This window comes from Entelurus aequoreus, linkage group LG06 (assembly GCF_033978785.1).
Source record: "Entelurus aequoreus isolate RoL-2023_Sb linkage group LG06, RoL_Eaeq_v1.1, whole genome shotgun sequence".
Classification (NCBI taxonomy): Eukaryota; Metazoa; Chordata; class Actinopteri; order Syngnathiformes; family Syngnathidae; genus Entelurus; species Entelurus aequoreus.
The window spans coordinates 6,062,082-6,082,196 of record NC_084736.1 but is presented as its reverse complement, the minus strand read 5'-3'; the positions used below and the strand labels follow the sequence as shown (position 1 = coordinate 6,082,196).

At 37.1% G+C, this 20,115-nt stretch overlaps 2 protein-coding genes across 5 annotated transcripts in view; one reads left to right on the top strand and one right to left on the bottom strand.

Moving 5' to 3' along the window:
- LOC133651782 (protein shisa-8) overlaps positions 1–20,115 on the top strand; it is a 648,746-nt gene that overhangs the window by 207,559 nt on the left and 421,072 nt on the right. The gene's annotated exons all lie outside the window — the stretch shown is intronic.
- The window catches only part of LOC133651780 (cdc42-interacting protein 4 homolog), a 99,466-nt gene that overhangs the window by 36,307 nt on the left and 43,044 nt on the right, over positions 1–20,115 (bottom strand). For all 3 annotated transcript variants that reach the window (XM_062049900.1, XM_062049899.1, XM_062049901.1), the window contains exons 3-5: positions 15,993–16,049; positions 11,387–11,534; positions 4,270–4,332 (exon numbers count right to left, since the gene is read on the bottom strand). In XM_062049900.1, coding sequence (XP_061905884.1) covers positions 4,270–4,332; positions 11,387–11,534; positions 15,993–16,049 — 268 coding nt within the window. The remainder of the gene's footprint in view (positions 1–4,269; positions 4,333–11,386; positions 11,535–15,992; positions 16,050–20,115) is intronic.

Here is a 20,115-nt window from a genome sequence, read left to right as displayed (position 1 = left end):
CAAAAAGGTTGGTGACCCCTGATCTGGACTGTAAATAAATGCTTATTTTGAAAATTTAATTTTGTTTATAGAGTGTATGCAATTTGTTGTTGTGTTCCCTCATTTTCAGTGTACCGTACATAAATGAAGGTGTGTGTTGCCTGGACATAATCTGGACTGGACCTGGTTTTAAGAACCCTTTAAACAATTTAATTTCATTGACAACCTGGTCTGGTGAAGATAAGGTCCCTTTTTAAAAAATAAAATAAGATAAATACATTTTTTTTTAAATTCTTGAATAAAAAAAGAAAGTAAAACAATTACATAAAAAATAGTAATTCATGAAAATGTTAGTGGACCAGCAGCACACACAATCATGTGTGCTTTAAGGACTGTATTGTTCTATATTGTAGGAACCACACTGCAAAAACTGAAATCTAAGTAAGATGAAATATCTCAAATAAGGGTGATATTTGCCTATTTTCTGTCTGATAAGATAATTCTTCTCACTAAGCAGATTTTATGTTAGAGTGTTTTACTTGTTATAAGGGTTTTGGTCCTAAATGATCTCAATAAGATATTACAGCTTGTTGCTGAGATTTGATGACCTACACTACCGTTCAAAAGTTTGGGGTCACCCAAACAATTTTGTGTTTGAGCTAGGGCTGAACGATTTCAGGAAAAAATCTGATCACGATTTTTCTGACAGAAATTGCGATTTCGATTTTGACTCACGATTTCTTTTCAAATCAAGCTTCAGTAACAGTAACAGATTTAAAACATGACAAAAAATGATATACCATGAAAACATTAAATGCTATGTAATGCAAGGATGAATACTAAAAGGTAAGAATTGCTTCAAACATGTATTTATTAAGAAACATGCATGTACATTCTCCAAAGTTCTTGACCAACAGCAGTTATTAAAACTAAAGAACTAAAACCAGTACAAAAACCTTAATTATGTTAAGATAAATAAAAAAGTTTAAGTTAAATAAAATACAAAACAATTCCAACACAAAAAGCAATGCTTAATATATAATAAGAAAAACAAAATTCAACAACTTCAATAAAGGAAAAAAAGGATCCTGACCTTATGTAAACAGTCTTATACTCAAGTAGGTAGGTCAGTCTTTTATGGCTCAAGAGAGCTAGCCTATCAACATCTATAGCAGCAATTCAAGTACTTTATTCAACCCTGGAAGAAACCTGAACAATATTTTAAAGTGAAATTGAAAAGTAATGGTAATAAAGAAAATACTATTACAAAAACAAAATGACCCAACCTCTGCCCTTCTGAAAAATATGTCAGACATTAAAATAGGTGGGTCATTCATTTACCGCTTAGCAGCACCCAAATATTGCACATCTATTCTGTTAACAATAGAACATAATATTCCTGAAAACTAGCATTTATCTTTTTTTTTTTTACAAAAACTGACACCACAAGTCAGGGTAAAGTGCAGAACAAACACAATCTAAAAAGTACTTTAACAATAATACTTGCTTCCCTGACATCTCTACATCACTCTTCACAGATTTTTGGTCAAGAAAACTAGCATGTCAACCTTTGATGGTTTAAGACATGAGCGACGCTGTAATTGTGGTATGTTTGCTACAATGGGCTGAATCGCTCGGGGTTGACTTTTCACCGGACTTTTTGGTCATACATTCGTCGTGTAACTGCCGGTGGTGATTTTTCAAGTGCCGGAATAAATTAGTCGTGTTGCCTTGGGATGTGGCGACTTTGGCCCGACAAGTTTTACAAAGTACCTGTTTCTGATGCACATCTGAAGTTTCGAAACCGAAGTAGTCCCAAATGACAGACGTGCTGCTCTTCTTCTGTATTAAAACTAAATCCTCCTCCACTTCTGACCCGGCGGCAGCAGCCATTTCCTTGTTAGTGGGCGTGTACGCGGTAGCCTCGTCAATGGCCGCCTCTGATTGGTTAGCGTGACGGCATGCCCTGCTCACAAGTAGTTTACCACTTCTGATTGGTGAGTTTGACAAGGCATGAGAGTAGCACGAGCAGGCTGCATATACACAACAGACATGTCAGCCAGGAGAGCTAAATAACGTTCGTCTAAAACCGAAGCCTTCACGATCTCAAGATTGAGACTTCTGAAATCGCAATTTCGATCTGAAAACGATAAATCGTTCAGCCCTAGTTTGAGCCTTCATTTCTAAGAACAAGAATAGACTGTCGAGTTTCAGATGAAAGTTGTCTTTTTCTGGCCATTTGGAGCGTTTAATTGACCCCACAAATGTGATGCTCCAGAAACTCAATCCCCTCAAAGGAAGGTCAGTTTTGTAGCTTCTGTAACGAGCTAAACTGTTTTCAGATGTGTGAACATGATTGCACAAGGGTTTTCTAATCATCAATTAGCCTTCTGAGCCAATGAGCAAACACATTGTATCATTAGAACACTGGAGTGATAGTTTCTGGAAATGGGCCTATGTAGATATTGCACCAAAAACCAGACATTTGCAGCTAGAATAGTCATTTACCACATTAGCAATGTATAGAGTGTATTTCTTTAAAGTTAAGACTAGTTTAAAGTTATCTTCATTGAAAAGTACAGTGCTTTTCCTTCAAAAATAAGGACATTTCAATGTGACCCCAAACTTTTGAACGGTGGTGTATATTGAGTAAAAATATGTTTGAAACTAGAATATCAACTGTTGCAAAGCTGTGTCATCAACACTCACAAGTATAAAACAACTTTTTTAAAGTAATCATTTCTTACTTCAAGCATGAACAAAACAAACATGATGCCGAGCGCATATCATTATGTCAAGACAATGGCACTAGCATTTACTTCATTTAAGAATATTTTTCAACATATTGAGCAAAAAGGTCTTTTTTTTTTCTACCAAGAAAAGTGCACTTGTTATTAGTGAGAATATACTTATTTGAAGGTATTTTTGGGTTCATTGAGGTTAGCAAATTTGACTTGTTTCGGAAAGTCTTGACAAGCCGAATTTTCTTGTTCGATTGGCAGATAATTTTGCTTAGTTCAAATTAAGGCTGCAACAACTAATCAATTAAATTCAATCAATTAAAATCGATTATAAAAATAGTTGCCGATTAATTTAGTCATCGATTCGTTGGATCTATGCTATGCGCATGCGCAGAATCTTTTAAAAAAATTTTTTTTTTTTTTTTTTTTAAATAAACCTTTATTTATAAACTGCAACATGTACAAACAGCTGAGAAACAATAATCAAAATAAGTATGGTGCCAGTATGCTGTTTTTTTTTCAATAAAATACTGGAAAGGATAGAAATGTAGTTTGTCTCTTTTATCCGATTATTAATCAATTAATCAAAGTAATAATCGACAGATTAATCGATTATCAAATTAATCGTTAGTTGCAGCCCTAGTTCAAATAAAATACCCCTCATTTTAGTATTTTTTTTTTTTTTTTAAATAAACCTTTATTTATAAACTGCAACATGTACAAACAGCTGAGAAACAATAATCAAAATAAGTATGGTGCCAGTATGCTGGTTTTTTTTTTCAATAAAATACTGGAAAGGATAGAAATGTAGTTTGTCTCTTTTATCCGATTATTAATCGATTAATCGAAGTAATAATCGACAGATTAATCGATTATCAAATTAATCGTTAGTTGCAGCCCTAGTTCAAATAAAATACCCCTCATTTTTGTTTTTGTTTTTTGTATTTTTTAAAAAATAAACCTTTATTTATAAACTGCAACATGTACAAACAGCTGAGAAACAACAATCAAAATAAGTATGGTGCCAGTATGCTGGGGTTTTTTTTTCAATAAAATACTGGAAAGGATAGAAATGTAGTTTGTCTCTTTTATCCGATTATCAATCGATTAATCGAAGTAATAATCGACAGATTAATCGATTATCAAATTAATCGTTAGTTGCAGCCCTAGTTCAAATAAAATACCCCTCATTTTTGTATTATTTTTTCTTGTTTTTGAACACTGACTTTTTGCAGTGCAGAATATTAATAACAGAAATAAATAAAATAAATGGGGAGGAGGGTTTTTTGGGGGGGTTGGTGCACTAATTGTAAGTGTATCTTGTGTTTTTTATGTGGATTTAATAAAAATAAAATAAAAAATTTTTTTTTTAAAGTTGCAAGGCCGCACATCATTCGCGTGGATTGGTTGACTATGCGTGAATTGGGCGTAATCGTGACATTGCAAATACCTGGAGGGACTAACAGTTTATCAGAGATCACTTCTACTCGCAGTGCGTCGTGAAAGTGACCAAAGCTGATGTCTTTCTACATCTGAATTACACACTTACGGTTTCTAGCTGCTTGTTGGTGCTCTCCAAGGCTTGCTGGGCCTTCTTGGCCTCCGTCAGATACTGCAGAAAATTGGTAAAAAAAAAATAGACTTGACTCAGCAAAAGGGGGAACAGGGTAAATAGGGACAACACGACGGAAAAAAAGAACAGGACAAATGCCTGAGTCTGTTTGTCTGTCTGTCTCAGTGTGTGTGTGTTTGTGTGTGTGTGTGAGAGAGAGAGAGAGAGACGTCTTTTCTGCAGTAGGTCTGAATAATCCAGCCAGACTGTGAGTGCCAAGGAATGAATCCTCAATGGAAAACACAAGCATATTGCAGCTTATCTAGTTGGGCTTCTGTAAACACTCAAATGCACACATCTCAACCAGCCATCACAGCTACTGACAACAAGAAAACGTGTCGGTCATTTTGCACAGACAATGTAAACGTGTCTGTAAATTCACGTGTGCACATAGTATGTATAATTCACATACACACACATGAACACTTCTGTCCAATCACACACATACAAGCAGCTTATAAAAGACATGCATGTTTGTCCATTTGCAGAAGGACATAACGTCCGCAGGAACCTACCACATAGCGAAGGACGTACACTATTTGATTTCCTAGTATGCAGCTCTTTTTTTTTTTGACACTTATTCAAATATCTTGTGTGATGTCATGCACAAAAGTGCACTTTATTTGTTTTAAACTATTGTAGTGGCGTTCTGTACAAAAAGTGCACTTTAAAGGCCTACTGAAAGCCACTACTAGCGACCACGCAGTCTGATAGTTTATATATCAATGATGAAATCTTAACATTGCAACACATGCCAATACGGCCGGGTTAACTTATAAAGTCACATTTTAAATTTCCCGCGAAACTTCCGCTTGAAAACGTCGCAGTATGATGACGTATGCGCGTGACGTCACGAGGTCAAGGGAAGTGTTTGGACCCAATTCAAATACCTCTGTTTTCTTCAACTAAATTCCACAGTATTCTGGACATCTGTGTTGGTGAATGTTTTGCAATTTGTTTAATGGACAATGGAGACTGCAAAGAAGAAAGTTGTAGGTGGGATCGGTGTATTAGCGGCTGGCTGCAGCAACACCAACACCAGGAGGTTGTGTTGTGTTTTGAGCAGGATAGCAGACGCACTACGGTGAGTACAGCTTTGGCTTCCAAACATTTGATCGCTTGCCCGTACGTGCGTGTCGATATGTGCATGTCACGTACGTAACTTTGGGGAAATATGTTTCTTGCCGACTCTGATGGCGGCCGGGGTGTCGTCAAAAGCGTACAACGCCCGCCGCCGCCGCATCTAAGTTAGCTTCTATTTTTTTAGCTTCGCCAAGCTGAAAATTATTAACCGTGTATTTACATGTTCATGGTTTAATAGTATTGTTGATCTTTTGTCTATCCTTCCAGTCAGGGTTTTTTTTTAATTTAGTTTCTATCTGCATTTGAGACTGATGCTATCACGTTAGCTCTGTAGCTAAGTTAGCTTCTATTTTTTTAGCTTCGCCAAGCTGAAAATTATTAACCGTGTATTTACATGTTCATGGTTTTATAGTATTGTTGATCTTCTGTCTATCCTTCCAGTCAGGGTTTTTCTTAATTTTGTTTCTATCTGCATTTGAGCCTGCTATCACGTTAGCTCCGTAGCTAAGTTAGCTTCTATTTTTTTAGCTTCGCCAAGCTGAAAATTATTAACCGTGTATTTACATGTTCATGGTTTAATAGTATTGTTGATCTTCTGTCTATCCTTCCAGTCAGGGTTTTTTTTAAATTTAGTTTCTATCTGCATTTGAGACTGATGCTATCACGTTAGCTCCGTAGCTAAGTTAGCTTCTATTTTTTTTAGCTTCGCCAAGCTGAAAATTATTAACCGTGTATTTACATGTTCATGGTTTAATAGTATTGTTGATCTTCTGTCTATCCTTCCAGACAGGGCTTTTTTTAAATGTAGTTTCTATCTGCATTTGAGACTGATGCTATCACGTTAGCTCCGTAGCTAACTTAGCTTCTATTTTTTTTAGCTTCGCCAAGCTGAAAATTATTAACCGTGTATTTACATGTTCAGTCACTGTGAATGTCCATTTCGCGTTCTCGACTCTCATTTTCAAGAGGATATAGTATCTGAGGTGGTTTAAAATACAAATTTGTGATCCACAATAGAAAAAGGAGAGAGTGTGGAATCCAATGAGCCAGCTTGTACCTAAGTTACGGTCAGAGCGAAAAAAAGATACACCCTGCACTACACTCTAGTCCTTCACTCTAAAGTTCTTCATCCACGAATCTTTCATCCTCGCTCAAATTAATGGGGTAATCGTCGCTTTCTCGGTCCGAATGTCTCTCGCTCCATTGTAAACAAAGCGGAATTGTGAGGAATCCTTCCTCTTGTGACGTCACGCTACTTCCGGTAGGGGCAAGGGTTTTTATCAGATACCAAAAGTTGCGATCTTTATCGTCGTTCTCTACTAAATCCTTTCAGCAAAAATATGACAATATCGCGAAATGATGAAGTATGACACATAGAATGGATCTGCTATTCCCGTTTAAATAAATAAAAATTCATCTCAGTAGGCCTTTAATTGAGTGTTGTTTTGATATGTCATCTTAATGACATCATGCACAAAATAGCTTGTTTTAAAATGTCTCTGACAATCTGGCACTTTCTGTTTTGAAATGACATGAATGTTTGTGCCACTGCTTAATAACTGTTTCATAAATACACTTTTGGTTGTGATTTCCCTCTCTGCATGAAAGTTTAAAAGTAGCATATATTAATGCAGTAAGAATGTTTGAATGTAGACACATAGAATCATCATACTGCTGTGATTATATGCATCAAGTGTTCATTCAAGGCTAAGGCTAAATATCCACATATATATGGTGTATCGTGACATGGCCTAAGAATATCCACATATTAATAAAAGGCCATATCGCCCAGCCCTAGATTAGATTTATATAGCGCTTTTTTATCGGTGTCACATTTGTTTTGGTCAAGGGCCACATTGCAATTAGGGCTGTCCTTAGAGCAGTGTTTTTCAACCTTTTTTGAGCCGAGGCACATTTTTTTTCCATTGAAAAAATCCAAAGGCACACCACCAGCAGAAATCATTAAAATATGAAACTCGATATAGACAATAAAAAGTCGTCGGATATGACTTTAAAGCATAACTGAGCCTGCAACACTATAGCTCTTGTCTCAAAGTAGGTGTACTGTCACATCACACCCTGACTTATTTGGACTTTTTTGCTGGTTTCCTGTGTGTAGTGTTTTAGTTCTTGTCTTGCACTCCTATTTTGGTGGCTTTTCCTGTTTTGTTGGTATTTTCCTGTAGCGGTTTCATGTCTTCCTTTAAGCGATATTCCCCGCACCTGCTTTGTTTTAGCAATCAAGAATATTGCAGTTGTTTTTATCCTTCTTTGTGGGGACATTGTTGATTGTCATGTCATGTTCGGATGTACTTTGTGAACGCCGTCTTTGCTCCACAGTAAGTCTTTGCTGTCGTCCAGCATTCTGTTTTCTTCACTTTGTCGCCAGTTCAGTTGTAGTTTCGTTCTGCATAGCCTTCCCTAAGCTTCAATGCCTTTTTTTTTAGGGGCACTCACCTTTTGTATATTTTTCAGTTTAAGCATTAGACACCTTTTTACCTGCACTCTGCCTCCCGCTGTCGTCTGAAAAATTGTGATCACAATTAGCTACCTGCTGCCACCATGGAAGAGTATTACACGGTTACTCTGCCGACACTCAACAACAACACATCATTTGCAGACTATAATTACTGGCTTGCAAAAAATGTCATACCCCAAATAGGTGAAATTAGATAATCTCCCACGGCACACCAGACTGTATCTCACGGCACACTAGTGTGCCGCGGCACAGTGGTTGAAAAACACTGCCTTAGAGGGCCACTTGTCACAGTGAATAATATATGAATTTGCCTATACATTTGAATATTATATATTTTTTTATGCACACTGTAAAAAAAAAAAAAAAATCTGTATATTTTACAGTAAAAACTGGGAACTCACTTACCGGAATTTTACTGCAGTAAAAAAACACTTTTTACAATAAATGAAAAAACTGTCAGCTTCGTGGCCAAAATTTTACAGTAAAATGTACTTTTTACCACGTCTCACTGTAAATGGAAAAACGGCACCAATGTTATTTATTTATTTTTATTCTGGCAACAGAGCTGCCAGTTTTTTTTACAGTCTATTTACAGTAAAACACGGTAAAAACAACGCTCAGTTGACAAGAATTTTACTGTGATAAAATAAAGAGTGAGACCAGGGGCCGTATTTATCAAGCGTCTTAGAGTGCCATTTTACACTTAAGTCCTGAGAATTTGCGAAATTCAGTCCTAGTCTCAAACTTAAGAATAAAAGCTATTTATCAACTTTCTTAAGTCTAAGAATCACTCCTACTCTCCACGATATTTAAGAGACCTTCAGAGGTGTCCTAAGTGGTTAGGAGTTGCCATCGGGGGATGGCACTGAGGCGAGAGAGACGTGCGCGAACGTTCAGGGAGCGGAAGGATGTCCTGGCTCTGTTTGATGACGAGCAGCTGATCAAACGGTATCGTTTAGAAAGAGCGGGTATTATTTTTGTCACAGATTTAATAATTTTCGATTCCTTGTTGATTTCTGCATGTGGTTGCAGCGGGCTAGAATATATAGAGCCACCCACACCAGTTTCAAATTAGTTGCCTAATTAATGAATTGGAAAGAAAATGTTATGAGAGTAGCGTATGTGTGTGGCCCTTTAATAGGTGACAGCATGTGAGGTGAGTGACGTCAGTGAGTGTGTGGGAGAGAGAAGAGAGGGAGCGGTAGCGTGAGTGCGGGCGGGGACTAGTTTGTTTTGTATTATTTTGTAGTTTGTCAAAATATACACTCCCATTGTCCACTTAAAGGCCTACTGAAATGAATTTTTTTTTATTTAAACGGGAATAGCAGATCCATTCTCTGTGTCATACTTGATCATTTCGCGATATTGCCATATTTTTGCTGAAAGGATTTAGTAGAGAACAACGACGATAAAGATCGCAACTTTTGGTATCTGATAAAAACAACCCTTGCCCCTACCGGAAGTAGCGTGACGTCACAAGACAAATAATTCCTCACAATTCCGCTTTGTTTACAATGGAGCGAGAGACATTCGGAGCGAGAAAGCAACGATTACCCCATTAATTTGAGCGAGGATGAAAGATTTGTGGATGAGGAAAGTGAGAGTGAAGGACTAGAGTGTAGTGCGGGGTGTATCTTTTTTCGCTCTGACCGTAACTTAGGTACAAGCTGGCTCATTGGATTCCACACTCTCTCCTTTTTCTATTGTGGATCACGGATTTGTATTTTAAACCACCTCAGATACTATATCCTCTTGAAAATGAGAGTCGAGAACGCGAAATGGACATTCACAGTGACTGAACATGTAAATACACGGTTAATAATTTTCAGCTTTGCGAAGCTATAAAAATAGAAGCTAAGTTAGCTACAGAGCTAACGTGATAGCAGGCTCAAATGCAGATAGAAACAAAATTAAAAAAAACCCTGACTGGAAGGATAGACAGAAGATCAACAATACTATTAAACCATGGACATGTAAATACACGTTTAATAATTTTCAGCTTGGCGAAGCTAAAAAAAATAGAAGCTAACTTAGCTACGGAGCTAACGTGATAGCATCAGTCTCAAATGCAGATAGAAACTAAATTTTAAAAAAAACCCTGACTGGAAGGATAGACAGAAGATCAACAATACTATTAAACCATGAACATGTAAATACACGGTTAATAATTTTCAGCTTGGTGAAGCTAAAAAAATAGAAGCTAACTTAGATGCGGCGGCGGCGGGCGTTGTACGTTTTTGACGACACCCCGGCCGCCATCAGAGTCGGCAAGAAACATATATTTCCCCAAAGTTACGTACGTGACATGCACATATCGACACGCACGTACGGGCAAGCGATCAAATGTTTGGAAGCCAAAGCTGTACTCACCGTAGTGCGTCTGCTATCCTGCTCAAAACACAACACAACCTCCTGGTGTTGGTGTTGCTGCAGCCAGCCGCTAATACACCGATCCCACCTACAACTTTCTTCTTTGTAGTCTCCATTGTCCATTAAACAAATTGCAAAACATTCACCAGCACAGATGTCCAGAATACTGTGGAATTTTGTCGAAGAAAACAGAGCTATTTGAATTGGGTCCAAACACTTCCCTTGACCTCGTGACGTCACGCGCATACGTCATCATACCGCGACGTTTTCAAGCGGAAGTTTCCCGGGAAGTTTAAAATTGCAATTTATAAGTTAACCCGGCCGTATTGGCATGTGTTGCAATGTTAAGATTTCATCATTGATATATAAACTATCAGACTGCGTGGTCGCTAGTAGTGGCTTTCAGTAGGCCTTTAAATATTTCTAAGATATTTCTTTATTCTTAGACGAGGGATTCCCTTCAGTGATTGGTCATTTCTTTGCACACAGAAATGACGTCACCTAAAATTCCGTTTACGGCACATAGTAATGTCGTAATTCAGCTCCGAGTGTGACACTTAAGATTCAGTCCTACGCTTCGCTGAAAGTGTGAGTAAGACGCTTGATAACTAACTTTTAAGTGCAAGAATGTATTTACTCTTAAGTCAACTCTTAGGAGTAATTCTAAGAAGCTTGATAAGTACGGCCCCAGATGTTTTGGGCGGATCTTACAGGGTTCACTGTGGCATTTTTTGTTTGCAACTTAAAGCACAACAATTAGCCGAGAGACAGCTCTTCTCTCAAAATACTCAAGTTGGGGCCCTCTTAAGTTGAGGTACCGCAGTTTATTCATTCACATACGCATGCATTGTAAACATGTGTCTATTCCCATACACACTGTAAACACATCTGCCCATTTACATAATCACATCATGAAAATGAGTCGGTTGCCACTCACATAAACACACAAAGGTGTAACAGTTTGAGTCTGCCTGCTCAGTCCATGGACTCGAACCACTATGCGATGACCTATCCATTCATATAACATGCCTGTGCGTTCACACATACACACATGTGACGACGTCTGTCTGTTCACAAAATAAAAGCGCGTGTCCGTTCCCGGACAATGTCAACGTAGCTCACCGACTTTCGCTCCTGCTTGAGCTCCTGCAGGTTCTTGGTGAGCTCGGCGCAGATGTTCATCAGCATGTTCTCGGCCACCAGCTCCCTCTGGCCCGCGTAGTCGTTCAGCTCGTTCAGGATGTCCATGAACGACTGGTAGCTGGTGAATCTGACCGTTGTTGGGAGCGGGGGGGGGGAAGGAAACACAGCGGACACAACGATGAAGGTCAAAGATAACACGGGGAAGCCACGATAAGAGCTGCTTCCTGCTTCCTTTCAACATCTCACACTGCACCCAGTGAATATGTATGTAGGTTATACAAACCCTGTTTCCATATGAGTTGGGAAATTGTGTTAGATGTAAATATAAACGGAATACAATGATTTGCAAATCATTTTCAACCCATATTCAGTTGAATATGCTACAAAGACAACATATTTGATGTTCAAACTGATGTACTTTTTTTTTTTTGTGCAAATAATCATTAACTTTAGAATTTGATGCCAGCAACACGTGACAAAGAAGTTGGGAAAGGTGGCAATAAATACTGATAAAGTTGAGGAATGCTCATCAAACACTTATTTGGCCACTGGTGAGCAGGCAAATTGGGAACAGGTGGGCGACATGATTGGGTATAAAAGTAGATTCCATGAAATGCTCAGTCGTTCACAAACAAGGATGGGGCAAGGGTCACCACTTTGTCAACAAATGCGTGAGCAAATTGTTGAACAGTTTAAGAAAAACCTTTCTCAAGCAGCTATTGCAAGGAATTTAGGGATTTCACCATCTACGCTCCGTAATATCATCAAAGGGTTGAGAGAATGTGGAGAAATCACTGCACGTAAGCAGCTAAGCCCGTGACCTTCCATCCCTCAGGCTGTACTGCCATCAACAAGCGACATCAGTGTGTAAAGGATATCACCACATGGGCTCAGGAACACTTCAGAAACCCACTGTCAGTAACTACAATTGGTCGCTACATCTGTAAGTGCAAGTTAAAACTCTCCTATGCAAGGCGAAAACTGTTTATCAACAACACCCAGAAACGCCGTCGGCTTCGCTGGGCCTGAGCTCATCTAAGATGGACTGATACAAAGTGGAAAAGTGTTCTGTGGTCTGACGAGTCCACATTTCAAATTGTTTTTGGAAACTGTGGACGTCGTGTCCTCCGGACCAAAGAGGAAAAGAACCATCCGGATTGTTCTAGGCGCAAAGTGTAAAAGCCAGCATGTGTGATGGTATGGGGGTGTATTAGTGCCCAAGACATGGGTAACTTACACATCTGTGAAGGCGCCATTAATGCTGAAAGGAACATACAGGTTTTGTTGCCATCCAAGCAACGTTACCATGGACGCCCCTGCTTATTTCAGCAAGACAATGCCAAGCCACGTGTTACATCAACGTGGCTTCATAGTAAAAGAGTGCGGGTACTAGACTGGCCTGCCTGTAGTCCAGACCTGTCTCCCATTGAAAATGTGTGAAGCCTAAAATAGCACAAGGGAGACCCCCGGACTGTTGAACAACTTAAGCTGTACATCAAGCAAGAATGGGAAAGAATTCCACCCGAGAAGCTTCAAAAATGTGTCTCCTCAGTTCCCAAACCTTTACTGAGTGTTGTTAAAAGGAAAGGCCATGTAACACAGTGGTGAACATGCCCTTTCCCAACTACTTTGGCACGTGTTGCAGCCATGAAATTCTAAGTTAATTATTATTGGCCAAAAACAAATAAAGTTTATGAGTTTGAACATCAAATATGTTGTCTTTGTAGCATATTCAACTGAATATGGGTCGAAAAGGATTTGCAAATCATTGTATTCCATTTATATTTACATCTAACACAATTTCCCAACTCATATGGAAACGGCGTTTGGAGTATATCATGCAAAAGTGCAGATTCCAACCATTGAAATACTTAGTATTAGGGATGTCCGATAATATCGGCCTGCCGATATTATAGGCCGATAAATGCGTTAAAATGTAATATCGGAAATTATCGGTATCGTTTTTTTTATTATCTGTATCGGGGTTTTTTTTGGTTTTTTTTATTAAATTAACATAGAAAACACAAGATACACTTACAATTAGTGCACCAACCCAAAAAAACTCCCTCCCCCCATTTCTTTCTGTTATCAATATTCTGGTTCCTACATTATATATCAATATATATCAATACAGTCTGCAAGGGATACAGTCCGTAAGCACACATGATTGTGCGTGCTGCTGCTCCACTAATAGTACTAACCTTTAACAGTTAATTTGACTCATTTTCATTAATGACTAGTTCCTATGTAACTGTTTTTATATTGTTTTACTTTCTTTTTTATTCAAGAAAATGTTTTTAATTTAGTTATCTTATTATTTTTAAAAAGTACCTTATCTTCACCATACCTGGTTGTCCAAATTAGGCATAATAATGTGTTAATTCCACGACTGCATATATCGGTTGATATCGGTATCTGTAATTAAAGAGTTGGACAATATCGGAATATCGGCAAAAAGCCATTATCGGACATCCCTACTTAGTATAGTTGAAGACTTACGGTCATTAGAAAACATCACTGCACATCATAATGGCAGCTACACTTTCCATCTTAAAGATCTAAAAAAAAACGATTTGGGAATGTCCGGCGGGCCTTAATTTGCCCAGGTCTGCTCTAAAAACATCTAAAAACTGCCAACAATGCTCCATTTACATCTCGTGACATGCCCATGTACCACGCATTAGCAATATTGTTATTATAAGCGTTAATGTTGAGGAACTTTTTTTTTTGTTTGTGGCGCCGGGACCACAGAGAGCTAACGTGCTTAGTGGTGACGTGCTGAGAAACAACACGTGTTCTTGTCTTGCAAAAGAATTGTGAATGATAAGCAACATTCCAAAAAAAGGTGCAGCTGCCCTTTAACCAACGTCCTTAAAGAGGCAGTGCACGGATCAAGAAAGAACCCAAATCTGGATAAAGGTGCAGCAGCAGGGATGGATTTATATTTTCCAACCCTGAATGTTATTGACCGATATCTATCTACAGGTGGAACTTAAAACAATTAAATATAGTGCAAATATCATGTCCGCAATTTAACTTTAAATGTGAAACTAATAAGTGATATAAACTCAGAGTGAGATACGTCACACCTTTATCATTTTGATGATCATGGCTTAAGGTTGTTCACAGATTTTTAAATCAAGATTTTCATAAGCTGTACACCATAATTATCAAAATTATATAAAAAGAAGGCTTGAAATATCTTGAGTTGCATGTTATGAGTCTATGTCACATACACTGTATTTGGCCAGCCATCCAAATGATGAGAATCAGGTGTCCTAATCACTTGGCCCGGTGTATCAAATCAAGCACTTAGGCATGGAGACTGTTTCTACAAACATTTGTGAAAGAATGGGCCGCTTTCAGTGATTTCCAGCGTGGAACTGTCATAGGATGCCACCTGTGCAACAAATCCAGTCGTGAAATCTCCTCGCTCCTAAATATTCCAAAGTCAACTTTATTATAAGAAAAGTGAAGAGTTTGGGGAACAACAGCAACTCAGCCACCAAGTGGTAGGCCAGGTAAACTGACAGAGAGGTCAGCATAGTGCAAAGACTTTCTGCACGGTCAGTTGCTACAGAGCTCCAAACTTCATGTCACCTTCCAATGAGCCCACATACAGTACGCAGAGAGCTTCATGGAATGGGTTTCCATGGCCGGGCAGCTGCATCTAAGCCATACATCACCGAGTCCAATGCAAAGCGTGGGATGCGGTGGTGTAAAGGACATCACCACTGGACTCTAGAGCAGTGGAGACGCCTTCTCTGGACTGATGAGTCACACTTTTCCATCTGGCAATCTGATGGACCAGTCTGGGTTTGGAGGTTGCCAGGAGAACGCTACGTTTCGGACTGCATTGTGCCGAGTGTGACATTTGGTGGAGGAGGAATTATGGTGTGGGGTTGTTTTTCAGGAGTTAGGCTTGGCCCCTTAGTTCCAGTGAAATGAGTTGGGCTTGGCCCCTTAGTTCCAGTGAAAGGAACTTTGAATGCTCCAGGATACCAAAACATTTTGGACAATTCCATGCTCCCAACCTTGTGGGAACAGTTTCCTCTTCCAACATGACAGTGCACCAGTGCACAAAGCAAGGTCCATAAAGACACGGATGACAGAGTCTGGTGTGGATGAACTTGACTGGCCTGCACAGAGTCCTGACCTGAACCCGACAGAACACCTTTGGGATGAATTAGAACGGAGACTGAGAGCCAGGTCTCCAGTGTGTGACCTCACCAATGCGCTTTTGGAAGAATGGTGGAAAATTCCTATAAACACACTCGGCAACCTTGTGGACAGCCTTCCCAGAAGAGTTGAAGCTGTAATAGCTGCAAAAGGTGTCATATTGAACCCTATGGGTTAGGAATGGGATGGCACTTCAAGTTCATATGTGAGTCCAGGCAGGTGGCCAAATACTTTTGGCAATATAATGTATATTAGTTTCACCTTGTAAATCTAACAGCTGGATTAAATAAACATATTTACTTTTTTTTTTAGTCTCACCTGTACATCTAAACTCTTAAAGTTGTACAATTTGATGTTGGATCCAATTAAGAATGACATTATTCATGTTTGCATCAATGTGTCTCACCTGCAATCTGGCTCATCTTTTCCGATCCTTTTTAGATTAAATTTCTTTGACAGGTTCCTGGGGAAAAAGCGAAAGTGTGTCAAAACAATATTTAGACCAATTGGGCTCAAAGCTCTGTTCCACTTTGGGATAGTCCACTTCAAAAATAGCACCATGGGAAACCCAAGCAGCATCACACACATGCAGTGTTTCCCACACATTCGTTTATTTGTGGCGGCCCGCCAGGAAAGAAATACGTCCGCCACAAATAAAATTTAAAAAAAATTAATTTTTTAATTTTTTTTTTTTGTTGTCCTGTCCAGCTTCTCAGGCAAATCATATAGTTGATGTAGATGCCCATATAGGCTGTTCAGATTTACTTTACAAAAGAGAAGTGTAGGATACTTCTCTTGTTGCCTTATTTGTATTTGACCACTACTGTTTTCTGTTTATTTGTTACTGACTGTGGCAGGACACCTCTGCCTCTGTTTCACTTTATGTTGCTGGTAAATAATATGGTTGTAGTAGTAGGCTCAAGTTAAATTATTTAGTATGCACTAATTAAAGGGGCAGAGCTTTAAGAGACATTTTAGCTTTTATAAGATATATTTTTTGTAAGAACCACAATTAATAAATATATTTCAGTGAATAACTTATTGTTCAAATCTGTATATAAATATGTACATAAAGTGTTTTAATTATATTGTAAAATGGATGGATGGATGGACGTTTAAAACAACACTGTTATTATTAATTAGTAAGTATACGTTTTTTGAGCCTTTTTAGAGAAAATCATATCATTGTAGTAAATTATGCAAATTACTCGATGATGTCATGGTGACCACGGCCATAGCCACGCCCCCACCGCCACAGGTATCTTGGCCGTTTATGGGAAACACTGACATGCCATGTTCAACAACAACAAACACCTCCTGTGTTTATATATTTACTTCCTTGCATGTATATGAACACGTTTGAACAAAGAGGAGACTGAGGGCAGCAAAAGAAACAAGAGGGCGACAGAAAAGTGGAGACTGTGGAGCAGGGGTGTCAAACTTGTTTTCATTCATGGCTGCCATTAGAGGGCCGCTTGTAACAGTAAATAATGAATGAGTTTGCCTATGAACTTAAATATTGAACTTTTTTTTAATGTAAAGAGTAAAAAAAAAATCTGTAGATTTTACCACTGTTTTTTACAGAAAAAAAACTGGCAGCTTAGTTGCCAGACTTTTACTGCAATGTGATAAAATCACATCCGGAGGGCCCACCTAGGGGAAAAGCCTTTTCCCTGCAGCTATAGCCGCCCTGAACAGCGGGCCCGGCCGACCTGTCTGACAAGCCTGTAAATGTGTTGGTCATGTATGATGTCTTTTTATTATTTTTGTTCCTGATGTGTAATGTCTATTGTTTAAATGTACGGCAGTGAAAATTTATTTCCCCAACGGGGACCAATAAATATAAATCTAATAAATCAAATGTATATTCTTCTACCCAAGAATATACAACAATTCTTCTCTACAAAAGGAGGAGAAATATAATCTTAGAGAAAAATGTAATTTAAAACATTTGTACGCACGTACAACACTTAAGACCTTTAGTATATCTGTATGTGGAAATAAATGATGGAATGGATTAAGCCAGGGGTGTCCAAAGTGCGGCCCGGGGGCCATTTGCGGCCCGCAGGTCATTTTTTAACGGCCCCACGGCACATTCTAAAAATACGATGAAAAAAAAATTAAAAAGATAAAAAGTGGTATAAAAGAGCAAACATGTGAAATGTAACAAGAAAATGTTGCATTATTTACTCTAATAACCCAAAGCTGCCATGCAGGCTGTTTTTTTCTTTAAAAAATAATAATGAATCAAAATCAATGTCATTATGAATTATTCAAGGCTCCATTTACTTCACATTAAATATTCCACTTTGAGATATTTTTGGGGGAAAATGTTGCATATTTTTGGTTGCCATTTAAAAAACAAAGTTTTTTAAAGAAGGGCCTAAAACGAACAAACAAAAAACATAAACAACAATAAAACTTATAATTGACGGATATATCTGAAGTTGATCTTGAGACTATTGTGGTAAAAGTTTAAAAAAAATGTTGGATTTATTTTTTAAACTTTACTGAGTAGTACCATTTTGGATCCCCAATCATTTTAGTGGGACTTTTTTTTTTTTTTTTAAGTGTCATTGCTCAAAAAAATAATGAATTAAAATCAATGTTGTTATGAGTTATTGACCTTTTTAAGACTCCAATTATTATATAATCTCAAATATTCCACTTTAAAATTTTATTGGGGAAAAATATTGCAGATTTTGTGTTTTTTTCCATAAAAAAAACAGTTTTCCTTGACAAAAATGGCATACAACTTAAATCTTTAAAAGCGTTATATTGACAGATAGACCGAATGTTGATCTAGAGATTTAAACCTTGAATAATAATAATACTACTAAATAATGACACATTTGTAATATTTTTTTTGACCAAAACCTTTTGAGGTCCCCGGGATCAAGTCTAAGTGGAGGCCTGAATGTATCTTTTTTATACATATATTGTATTGGTTTTTAAAATAAAAAATATCAAAATGGCCCCCGCTTGCTTTGATTTTTCAGTGTGCGGCCCTCAGTGGAAAAAGTTTGGACACCCCTGGATTAAGTACTAATATCCTAAAAAAAATATTTTTTTCTTGTAATATTAAAACCTCTTTTTTTTTTATTACAATTTTTTTCTGCAACTTTATTCTTGTAACATCACAACATCACATGCCTTCTGCTCTGATTTTTGATTCACTTTGAACTTTATTCTCAGAAAATGACAATTTTCATATTTAACATTTATTCTAATACAACCATAAATCCTGTATTTTATATGCATTTTACAATTTGAAAAAAAAAATGAAAATGACAACCTTATTCCCATAATGTCACAAATTATTTGTTATTATTACTTAATTTACTTTTAACTTAATTCTCGTAAAAGTACAATTTAGCTATCTTCAAAATCTGTATTTTCTTCATAATTTTACAACCTCTGTAAATTACTTTTTGGCATTATTTAAACTTTTTTTTTTTTTTAATCCCAAAAACATTGTAAAATTACATAATTGTATTAGAAACTTTTTTTTCATATTTAACATTTATTCTAATACAACCATAAATCTTGTATTTTATATGCATTTTTCAATTTGACAAAAAAAAATGAAAATGACAACTTTATTCTCATAATATCACAAATTATTTGTTAATATTACTTAATTCACTTTTAACTTAATTCTCTTAAAAGTACAATTTAGCTATCTTCAAAATCTGTATTTTCTTCATAATTTTACAACCTCTGTAAATTACTTTTTGGCATTATTTAAACTTTTTTTTTATAAATCCCAAAAACATTGTAAAATTACATAATTGTATTAGAAACTTTTTTTTCCGATCAATAGTTCGGTCAAATGTATGTTTTTCCCCTGTTATAGTACAACAATCAAACAATGTACTAATATGATCCACTTCAAGAAACTCTTCAAACTAAAAGTGTTTACAAAGTACAAAGAAGAAGAACCATGGTAAACATTCTGAATTTATTTAATCCATCCATCCGTTAATTTTTTCAAAATAATCTTACTCATCTCACCATATGAAATGTAACTTACTTCACAGAGTATTATTTCAGTGTTTTCCACACATTCATTTATTTGTGGCGGCCCGCCACGAAAGAATTACGTCCGCCACAAATTAAATTAAAAAAAATTAAATTATTATTATTTATTTATTTTTTTTGTCCTGTCCAGCTTCTCAGGCAAATCATATAGTTGATGTAGATGCCCATATAGGTTGTTCAGATTTACTTTACAAAAGAGAAGTGTAGGATACTTCTCTTGTTGCCTTATTTGTATTTGACCACTACTGTTTTCTGTTTATTTGTTACTGACTGTGGCAGGACACCTCTGCCTCTGTTTCACTTTATGTTGCTGGTAAAAAATATGGTTGTAGTAGTAGGCTAAAGTTAAATTATTTAGTATGCACTAATTAAAGGGGCAGCGCTTTAAGAGACATTTTAGCTTTTATATTTTATAAGATATATTTTTTGTAAGAACCACAATTAATAAATATATTTCAGTGAATAACTTATTGTTCAAATCTGTATAT